The sequence below is a fragment of the Cotesia glomerata genome, linkage group LG3 (genome assembly GCF_020080835.1).
Source record: "Cotesia glomerata isolate CgM1 linkage group LG3, MPM_Cglom_v2.3, whole genome shotgun sequence".
In the NCBI taxonomy this organism is placed as follows: Eukaryota; Metazoa; Arthropoda; class Insecta; order Hymenoptera; family Braconidae; genus Cotesia; species Cotesia glomerata.
Window position 1 is genome coordinate 10,975,547 of NC_058160.1, and position 10,852 is coordinate 10,986,398.

The 10,852-nt window shown below is 29.3% G+C and overlaps 1 protein-coding gene and 1 long non-coding RNA gene across 2 annotated transcripts in view; both read right to left on the bottom strand.

Moving 5' to 3' along the window:
- LOC123261869 overlaps positions 1-1,413 on the bottom strand; it is a 3,269-nt gene extending 1,856 nt beyond the window's left edge. The window contains exons 1-2 of the long non-coding RNA XR_006508791.1: positions 1,310-1,413; positions 1-1,223 (exon numbers count right to left, since the gene is read on the bottom strand). The exon at positions 1-1,223 is cut by the window's left edge and continues 523 nt beyond it. This is a non-coding gene — a long non-coding RNA (uncharacterized LOC123261869). The remainder of the gene's footprint in view (positions 1,224-1,309) is intronic.
- A 3,632-nt stretch (positions 1,414-5,045) lies between these two features.
- LOC123261864 (sperm-associated antigen 7 homolog) lies at positions 5,046-7,257 on the bottom strand. Its single transcript, XM_044723733.1, has 5 exons — positions 7,069-7,257; positions 6,913-6,980; positions 6,738-6,826; positions 6,006-6,343; positions 5,046-5,498 (listed from the first exon to the last, which is right to left on the bottom strand). The coding sequence occupies exons 1-5, from the start codon at positions 7,145-7,147 to the stop codon at positions 5,404-5,406; spliced, it is 669 nt and encodes a 222-aa protein (XP_044579668.1). The 5' UTR covers positions 7,148-7,257; the 3' UTR covers positions 5,046-5,403.
- Positions 7,258-10,852: the final 3,595 nt, after the last annotated feature.

Genomic DNA, 10,852 nt, shown 5'->3' on the forward strand with positions numbered 1-10,852 from the left:
CTAATTTCAAATTAGCACCTGACAGATTTATACTTTTAACTGCAACATTAAAATTACACCACTTTCCTTTTTTTACTTTTCCTTGAGCACCAGCCCCTAGTATGTCCTGGAAAATTTTGAATGATTCTCTTTTAATTGGTTTAATTGAACCATTCATAGCATTTGGCAATATTTGAAGAGTGTTAGTCTGTAGCGTAGATTCACAGAATTTATTATTTTCACTCCACTTAAAGTTACTTGATATTAACTCAAGATTCTGTGATTTACATCTTACAATGCATTTATAAACAGAATCTTGGTCAATATCACTTATCTAATACTTTAATAAGCCTTGGCTGACAATTTTATCATCCTTGAACCAACTGAAAATTGGTTTACAGGAATCAGTACAGTTAGTTATTACTCCCACGCCATTTTTGTCTTCACATCTCCCATGAAATTCATTTACATCATACAATATATAATGGTTGTCATCATCAAGAATATCTACTGCTGGGAAATTAAAGTCTCGGGACAAATCATCATTGGATACTTTGTCATCCATTTGAATTTCAGCTATTTTATGACCAGCATCAATCGGATTAAATTCAGCAATTGGCATACAACCATATTCATCCAATTTATGGTTGTATAAATCATTTTTATGTAGATAACATATGCAATAATCACCAGTGTACTCGGATTGGTGGATCACTTCATAATTCATAAAAATAGTATTTTTTAAAGGTGCGGAATTTTTGTGAGAAACTGCTGTTGATCCTTTTAAATCTTTATTAGGCCGAGATAATTGAGGGTTAGCATTCTCGTGGTGAGAAGATTGGATAGTTTTAAGTTGTTCACATGTCTCAGCACATCCTTTTGGAGACGTTATTATATACAAAGTAAATAATCTCGATTTTTGCTCTTTTAGAAAAGTCCACAAGTCACAGGAAATACCCTTGCTGTCTCTAAAGCTGGTTAGTATAGTGCGATCAAAAAGACCAAGACGTACATCCGAATTTTGAAATGATACTTCGCTATTGCAAGAAAACTTCTCTATCACAATTTTTTTTTATATCACTAACTAAATATTTCTTGCCTACTTCTAAAGTTACTTCTCTGACTCCACCTATAGGTTTCTTCATTTGCTCATAACGATCTCCTCTTTTTACTAGCCATCCAAGTCGTACTCTTTTTAATGTAGGTTGTGCTGAGACTACAGTAGAACAATCAGCCCACTTGTTCTGTAATTAAAAAAAAAATAAAAAACACGTTAAATCTAATTAACGATAAAAATTACAAATAAACAATTAAACAAAAAAATATACACCTTCATTTTCGTCATGTGAGTTTTAGAAGAATTTACTCCTTGGCTAAGTTGGATTTTATTGATCATTTCATGGATTAGTTTTCTTTTCTTGCTTGAGATGGAACTTTTTAAATCTGAAAAAAAAAAAAAAAACATGAATAGTAATTATAACTTCTTAAAATAATTGTTGGAACTTATTATTATTTTATGAAACGCCAATAGAAGTGTAAATAATATCTTGTCCAACGTGTACATCATAATACTCAATTTTACGGTTAGTTAAAATTTCTTCCGATTCAATAGGCAAGCCACATTTTTGATTATTTGCAGAATAGGTTAACCCAGATGTTTGAGGGAAATATTGCTTCAATAGATAATTTTAAATTCCCATTGGAATTTATAAGTAATGAAAGCTCTTGATCATCAAATCGAACTTTAATAAATTCAGGATTCATAATGATATCAAATTAATTAAAATAATTAAAAGCCAAGCCAGTTCAGAACGAAAACGGAAGTAAGACAATTTTTTTTTCATACTCTAATTCAAACTCTGAGTTTCCATGTGGACTAAGCAAGTGGCGCTACCTTCATGAGAAAAAAATTACATACTATGTATGACAGCATAATAGGGAGAGAGTGTACTACCATTGCTGCACACATGTCACTACCGGGCTTCCGTATCTTTGTGACTGTAGAGTGTGATGTAGCAGCACATGCCGCCATCTACATAGGATATAAATTAGCGGTTTATTTAAATTCAAATCAGACAAATAATTGATTAATAATATAATTATAAGAATAATTATTTGTAGAAAAATAATAAGAATAATATTAAGAACATCGTAACAAAGAAAATAAAACATATGGAATACTTAAATATAGAATGGTCACTCGAGAGGAAAATAAAATATAATATCTCGAGAAAAGCGATAAAAAGGAGAAACTAAAATCTTAAATAACAAATACATCCTTGTTTCTTAGAGACTCTAGCAAAATACTACAATTTACGACTTTGAATAAAGGACTTTATTATCCTAGGCTAAACTAAATATTCCCTTTTTTATGGCTTTTCTTCTAACCAGGCAACGACTACGACGCCATGTGTTAAACACATGGTTAGTTTCACTTTTCCGAGAGAAAATTAAGCGAAGGCGTCACTTTTACTTTTGAGTCCCACTCTTGAAGAAATCGACCAATTAGAAATCATTCTTATAATAAATCCAACCCTAAAGCTAAAATCTCCCCTCTAAAATAAGTTATTAACTCGATGTAAAACTTAGGAAAATTAAGATATAGCAATAAGCAAGTAACTCCTATATATGAAACATCTTACAATATATCCCATATAACTCGCATATAAAATCTCATCATTCATAATACCGAATGCCAAATCCTCATCCTAACTAGTATAAATTAATAATAATATTAATTATTATTCACGAAAATCCGTAACAGGAATACTTTCGTATTCTTTAGCGAATTTTAAAGAGCCCGCCGATCTGAGCCGAATCTAACTATAATATTGAGACATCTACAGCAGTAAAAACTTACTAAACATCGGATCAGATCATAATGTGATATCATATCACGGTTTAGCTGAATTGCGACTGGCGCTGCCTCGCGAGCACTGACGATACCCCTTTTGATAGCGCTAAATTTAACATTAGATCTATTTATATTTATAAGAAAATTTTGGGAAAACCCCACAACCTAAGTCTAGAGTTTTAGCCATTAGTAAAAAAGGTTATTGTTAAAATGTATTTTTACTCTCTGAAAATTTATCACAATAGACTAGGAATAATAAGATAGTAAAGAGGATTAAGCCATAAATATATAAATTTACTACCTAACTGCTCTCGACCTAAGTAATTATAGAAATTAGAAAATATACTTTCATTTCTTAAGAAATATAAAATGTTGTATAAAAAAAAATGCGAGAAAATAGTCTGAGCCGACTAGTGACCCTCATTTATGACGAGTCTAGCTCAACCACTCAGTCCGGTAAATTCCCTGAGATGATGAAACTTCGGACAACTCTGCTAGCGAGCCCAGGTAGTTCAACAACGGTCGGAAAGGACGAGTACCTGAGTAGGAGTACAGCTAGGACCCGGTAGGAAAGGAGAGGGACCAATCAGCGTTGCCAAGGGGCCAGTACAGCGGAATACTCGGATGGTAGGGAGAGTCGCCCCCGCCACTTCTAGTGCTAGGAGTCGGATTTAGACATATTTGAGAAATATCAGAATATTATTCGAGCTCAGACCTATCACCTCGTTTCTAATTTTGTGTAAAGTCTTTTGAATACATATTTCAATTTAGTTAACTTAATTCCGTTCAAAAATTTATTTAATTTATATTCACATATTATCATCTTCCTCATCCTATAAATTCCCGTTGATAAAGTTGAGTATTTCAATATTCCCGGGCGAATCAAAGACCACGTCGGTAACTTTAAATTTAAATCAAGATTTCCATCGTTGTCCACCAGGAGAAGGACATAACAATAACAAGAGTGTGAGATAACACTCTACTGCTGTTGTTCATAAGTAGAAAGCTCGGTTATATCCGATGATTTCATAGGTGTCGTTGTTGATGTGTTACGCGGCGACTTTACTATAATTTTAACCTTCCGTTATTCGCGCTTTCTCTAGTATCTCACTCGTACTCATACCTATTCTATTAGGTTAAGGGCCAGTTTTTCAACCTTGGGTTTAAGTATTTTATCATTGTGAATATATTTATATATAATATAGATATATTCACAATGATAAAATACTTAAACCCGGAGTAGAAAAACTGGCCCTAAGTGGTGCTGGGCGGCAAATCCCTCTATAGCGCGAGTAACGAAGGGTTAATTATTGAATTTGATTTATAATAAACTAGCCGTTCCCTCCCGCTTTGCTGAGCAAATTGTAGAAGAAAGTTAGTTAATTAAAAGTGAAAAATCAGAGACTAAGCCACGATAAATAATGCTTTTTTTTTTTTTTTACTTTATAAGAACAATAATTTGGAGGACTTTTGATAATTCCTCTTCACTGCCGAAGAGGCCACAAACCACGTCGATCTACTTCAAGAACATCAAAATCGGTTGATTGGTCCGTGAGTTATCGTTGTCGAAAAAATTTGGAAAAAATGAATTTTTCAAATTTTTCCAAAATTTTCGGTCTGATGAATTTGTATTTAAAAGTAAATCATAGGATTTGAAAAACTGCGTCAAATGCTACCAACCGCGTGAAAATCGGTCTATTCATTCAATAGTAATTGTCGTTTGAAAATAAATTTTTTAAAAATTAATTCTTTAAAAAGAAAAGTATTTTATTAAACTTCTATCAGACTTTTGAGCTCGAAAAGCTCAAAATAACACACAAATTATATCTTTGAGCTCGAAGAGTTTAAAAACGTCATAAGTGCAATTTTAAGCGTTTAGGTATGGAATCAGCGGGAAGTTGCAGGGGTGGCCTTTAGGGTCAACTGTTTTCCTAATTTTTTTATAATGTTTAGGCAGCATTTACCCGCGCTACAACTAAATCAGTTAGTAACTGTCTGTCAGTCGCTCAGTAAGTTTTTCATTTAAAAACACCAATATCTAAAAGTTTTATATTACATTTTTTCAGTGCGAGTTTAATGTTCATTTTTGATAGTTTGCTGTAGAAAATTTTACAGCTCTCAATTCTAGAGATGAGCATAAAAAGTCGGGAAATACAAAGTTTACAATTTCAAAGAAAAATATAATTTTTATATGAAATGAGATAGTATTATATACTCTTGAATTATTATTTATTTTTGTATACTTATTTCTCTTTATGATTCTTACAGCTAATCAATCAACTAAATTATTTTATACTTCTCAATTTGAATAATCCGGCTGTAAAATTAATTAAGAACAACCATGTATTAAAATTGGAAGTATAAAAACTGCACAAAAAGATAAAAAATTTGTCATGGGTACTATTTTATTGTTTATTACGGTGTACTTACTTTTTTTTTTTTTTTTGTAACAATACTAATATAAAATTTGAACTTATTTGAGTGATTAGAAACTAAAAATTAAGGATATTTATTGGAAAAAAATAACAGTATACGGAAACTTCACTAATTTAATTTAATTTATGATAGAATTATCCGTTCATTTCTTTCATCTTTTTCTTTTTCGCTTTTATATCTGCAAGTGTCTGTTCAATACTCCTCTGATCTTTTTTATTTTCACAAGGAACTGAAAAGTAACATATGAATTATTAAATGAACAAATTCTATAATTTCCAAGCTTACACCTCACATGCTAGTTCAAATAAATAATGATATTCGGTATAGATTCAATTTTAACAAAAAGCCCGCAAAAAATCTAATAATGGTCAAAGAAAACGAATAAAAATTAAACAAACACAGGCCATCAAATAACTCAAATGGATTTTTCAATAAAATTAAATTTTTTGAAAAATAATTCGTAAGAAATAAATTACAAGAGAAAAAATTTTTAAAAAATCTTGAAAACATCGATAAAAGAGTTAACTTGACTTCAGAGAAAAAATGTTAAACAAAGAATACCATTTTGAAGACAAAGATTGTCTTGAATCTAGAGAAAAACATTTTTGAGCCAAGAAATATAACTAATAATAGTAATGAATAATAATGAGTAATTATTGTATTAAATACATCATTATTATTATCATTTTAAGCTGGAGGTGTCTAGAAAATAGAGTTACTTTAAATAAGAACTTACCACATCCATAACTACTATTGGCTTCAGTTTTTCTCGCAGCTTCTAAAGCAGCTTCTTCACCAATAATATGTTTATATTTATCTTTATAGTTAGTATTTGGAATAAAGTCAATTTTACGTTTCTTTGAATGGAAATTTTCTTGTTTTTCTTTTGCTTCTCTTTCTTTTTCTTCTTTTAATTTTTTAGCAATATCATCATTCCACTCTTCTCCGCGACGTAAAACATTTAATTGGTCCTCAGATGGAGCATATTCTTTTTTAAATAATCGAATATGTCTATCAATTCCCTCTTCTCCGAATGAGTGAGCCAAAATACTTGCAACTTCAGCTACATCGTAACTGAAATCAAAAGTTATAAAATTATTAATAATTTTCTTGGAACTAAATCATATCAAAGCATGACGAAACACCAAAAACTTGATCTTAAATGAGTCTCCAGAAAATATTAAAAAGCTGTAATGTATATTGTTAACAACGATCAAATAAATATTGCACAGAACTAAGGTACAGACTTCTGTCGACTATTGCCTAAAAATGAGCATATTGCTTTTGTTATGCTGCTGACTTTTTTAGATTTAATCATGTAGAAGAAGTTTTACTTTAAAAATAAAAAAAAAAAATTAATGCGATTAATTTAAAAAAATTATACGACGCATTCTTTCTAATAATTTAAAAGTAATTGATAATAGTACAAAAAAAACAGTGTTCATCTGCTGACAAACACTATACATACATAATACTACGATGCACTTGATCCATCGGAGGAAATGTATATTCTTTTTGATTTTCATCATTCAGAAATTCATTAACATCGTGTTCGATCTAAAAATATACAAGACGTTATAAAAATGCTCTACTATTTGATATAAATAGCAAATTGAAATATATAGGAGTAAAATTTTTTAAACCTTTTCACGAAAACTTTTAAGCCTTTCAGTTTCTATTTTCTGTTGTTTCCGATGTTCATCACGTTGTTCTGAAACGGATAATATTTCAATATTTGTAATAAAGTATTATGTTTACAAATAAAAAAATGTTACAAGGAATTTATAAAAGGTGCTAACTTTTAATCAAAGCTTTTTTTTCATTGCTAATAGTAGGTGGCTTATCCATCGAATCCAATATTGATCCTAATAAATCCATTTTCTAATAAGTTGCTGGCAAATATCACTCAAGTCACTTAAATAAAATACAAAAGTTATATTATTCATCCGATTTTGTATTATGATGATTGATGATTGCATTCATAATAATTATGACTGTGAACTTAGCCGACAACCGACAATCGAAAATTTTGACAATCGATATTTCAACGAGGAAATCGATTTTTTTAAATTAAAAAAATAGCAGTTGTTCTTTTTCTGAATACTTAAAAGTGCATTTATTTGTAAATGAAATATGATTTTTTTTTCGCGATGAAATTTTGAAAATAAAACTTTGACGAGTGCTCTAGTCAACACTTTTAGATAAAAAAATCTGAAATTGAGTACTAACCTTTTTTTTTAATTAATTTAGACCTGCATTCAATTATTTTTTTTTTGAAAAATCACTAGAACGTTGGGCAAGCAATAAAAATTAAAAAAAGAAAAAATTAGGAAGAATAAAAAAATGCAGGCCTTTATTACACCCAAATCTACAACTGCATTTTTTCAGAATTTAATTTTTTTTATTTTCTACCAAATTATCAATTTTTTTCTAAATAAAAGATTCTTTTTTTGGATATATATTTAGTTTACAAGCTCACTTTACTTAAACAATACATAAAATTCACTCAATTTTCGAAAAACTACACCTGCATTTTTATAAATTTAGGTTTTATTCATAAAAATTATATTTTAAACAAAAAAAGCTTTTTTTTGTCAATTCAATTCAATATTTATCTATATATATATATATATATATATATATATATATATATATATATGGGATTTCCACCTATGTATTGACTCATCACGATATTTCTGAAACCATCAGGGGTAGAGACTTCAAATGTAATAGGAATATTTCTTTCGCCGAGTAGAGGTCAGCCAGAACGGATTTTACGAAATTCCACTCACAAGAAGTGTTGCTCGGGCGTTAAAAATGCAAAATTTCCGTTTTTAAACTATATAGCTCCTAAAGGCTCCAAATTTGGTAGGAATTTTCTATGTGTGATGTAGAAGTGATCTAACAGAGGATTTTATGACAACTTATCCCCAACAAGGATTGCGGAGGTGCGTGCTAACAATTAAAAATTTCATTTTACAAGCTATAGCTACTACAAAGAATGAAAATCATTTCACTACGGAATTCATTAAATTCTATTTCTTATAAGGATTTTGGGGTTTCTCTTGAGGTTCTATCAAATTTTATGTCTATAAGAACTGTAGTTGACAATTGTAGTTTGACAATTTCACTAGTGAATCAGTAGATTTCCACTGATTTAACCAGTGGACATATAACAGCGCGAATGCGCGCAAATATTTTGTTCATTGATTTAATCAGTGGATTTCACTGATTCATGAGTGAAATTCTCATGCACTGGTTGGAATCAGTGAAATTCCACTGATTAATTTTAAGAGAGCCTTTGACAAATGAAAGATTCCTACTAAATTCGGAGTCTGTAGGAGCTATTGTAGGAATTTCACTGATTCCAACCAGTGCATGAGAATTTCACTCATAAATCAGTGAAATCCACTGATTAAATCAATGAACAAAATATTTGCGCGCATTCGCGCTGTTATATGTCCACTGGTTGAATCAGTGGAAATCTACTGATTTACTAGTGAAATTGTCAAACTACAATTGTCAACTACAGTTCTTATAGACATAAAATTTGATAGAACCTCAAGAGAAACCCCAAAATCCTTATAAGAAATAGAATTTAATGAATTCCGTAGTGAAATGATTTTCATTCTTTGTAGTAGCTATAGCTTGTAAAATGAAATTTTTAATTGTTAGCACGCACCTCCGCAATCCTTGTTGGGGATAAGTTGTCATAAAATCCTCTGTTAGATCACTTCTACATCACACATAGAAAATTCCTACCAAATTTGGAGCCTTTAGGAGCTATATAGTTTAAAAACGGAAATTTTGCATTTTTAACGCCCGAGCAACACTTCTTGTGAGTGGAATTTCGTAAAATCCGTTCTGGCTGACCTCTACTGGCGAAAAGAAATATTCCTATTACATTTGAAGTCTCTACCCCTGATGGTTTCAGAAATATCGTGATGAGTCAATACATAGGTGGAAATCCCATATATATATATAGTATATATATATATATATATATATATATATATATATATATATATATATATATATATATATATATATATATATATATATATATAGATAAATATTGAATTGAATTGACAAAAAAAAGCTTTTTTTGTTTAAAATATAATTTTTATGAATAAAACCTAAATTTATAAAAATGCAGGTGTAGTTTTTCGAAAATTGAGTGAATTTTATGTATTGTTTAAGTAAAGTGAGCTTGTAAACTAAATATATATCCAAAAAAAGAATCTTTTATTTAGAAAAAAATTGATAATTTGGTAGGAAATAAAAAAAAATAAATTCTGAAAAAATGCAGTTGTAGATTTGGGTGTAATAAAGGCCTGCATTTTTTTATTCTTCCTAATTTTTTCTTTTTTTAATTTTTATTGCTTGCCCAACGTTCTAGTGATTTTTCAAAAAAAAAATAATTGAATGCAGGTCTAAATTAATTAAAAAAAAAGGTTAGTACTCAATTTCAGATTTTTTTATCTAAAAGTGTTGACTAGAGCACTCGTCAAAGTTTTATTTTCAAAATTTCATCGCGAAAAAAAAATCATATTTCATTTACAAATAAATGCACTTTTAAGGAGGTCCTTTTGCCGCCAATGTAAAATAAAAAATTTAGATTATGAGTAAATTTAATTTTTTTCTAATAGTTAAGGTCCTTATTTATCTTATAGTGAGGTTTAAATTATACTTTACCGGACAAATTTTTGAAAAAATAAAATTTTTAAATGTTAGTATTTGTTTAGAGTCTTACGAGAAAATCAGACGTTTGCAGTATTTCTCGAATTATACTATCAGTCATGAATTAGATGAAGTAAAAAAAAAATAAAAATCAGATTTTCGAAATATTCAGGTTTCTTTTTTTGCAATAAAATATATCAGTTACCGAGATATTTATTGAGAAATTAATATTTAAAAATCACAAAAAATTCTCAAGTTACCTACAATAAAATGGAGTCAAAAGATTTGGCAACGTTGCGTAGCGCGCGAGCTTCAGACCATTCAATAAATTCAAACTAAACTTTAACGCGCTTATGTTTTTCATGCATACTTATTAGTTAATTTATTGTTAACAAATTTTCATAATTCATAATTGAAAAATAAAACAATAATTAAAAAATACTAGCATTCCTGCCATGAGACATTAGAATGTTATGGTTTTGTGACTAAACATTTTTAATTAATTTATTTATTTACACTGACTGCAAAAAGTTAAACACGGTTAAGGTTATATTGTGCAAATAAAAATGTAAACAACCGAAATAAAGCGTTGCCAAATCACGGACAGGTTACTAACAGCTGATTTACAACAGTCAAATTAATTTTTATATTTAACTATTTTTTTTTTTTATTTTCAAAATTTCAACGATTAATGCCAGATATACTATTTATTTTTTAATTTTAGGAATTTTTATGGGTTTTGTATTTTAATTTATTGAAAATTTACTACTACAGTTGTTATGACTCAACTGGAGCGAAAGGACTTCCTTAAGTATTCAGAAAAAGAACAACTGCTATTTTTTTAATTTAAAAAAATCGATTTCCTCGTTGAAATATCGATCGTCAAAATTTTCGATTGTCGGT

Excerpts from the sequence above, each read along its gene's own strand:
- LOC123261864 (XM_044723733.1), bottom strand. The coding sequence starts at position 7,147 with ATGGATTTATTAGGATCAATATTGGATTCGATGGATAAGCCACCTACT. Across the intron at positions 6,344-6,737 it reads CAAGTGCATCGTAGTATTAT|TTACGATGTAGCTGAAGTTG; the intron begins GTATGTATAGTG and ends TTTTGATTTCAG. Across the intron at positions 5,499-6,005 it reads CAATAGTAGTTATGGATGTG|TTCCTTGTGAAAATAAAAAA; the intron begins GTAAGTTCTTAT and ends GTTACTTTTCAG.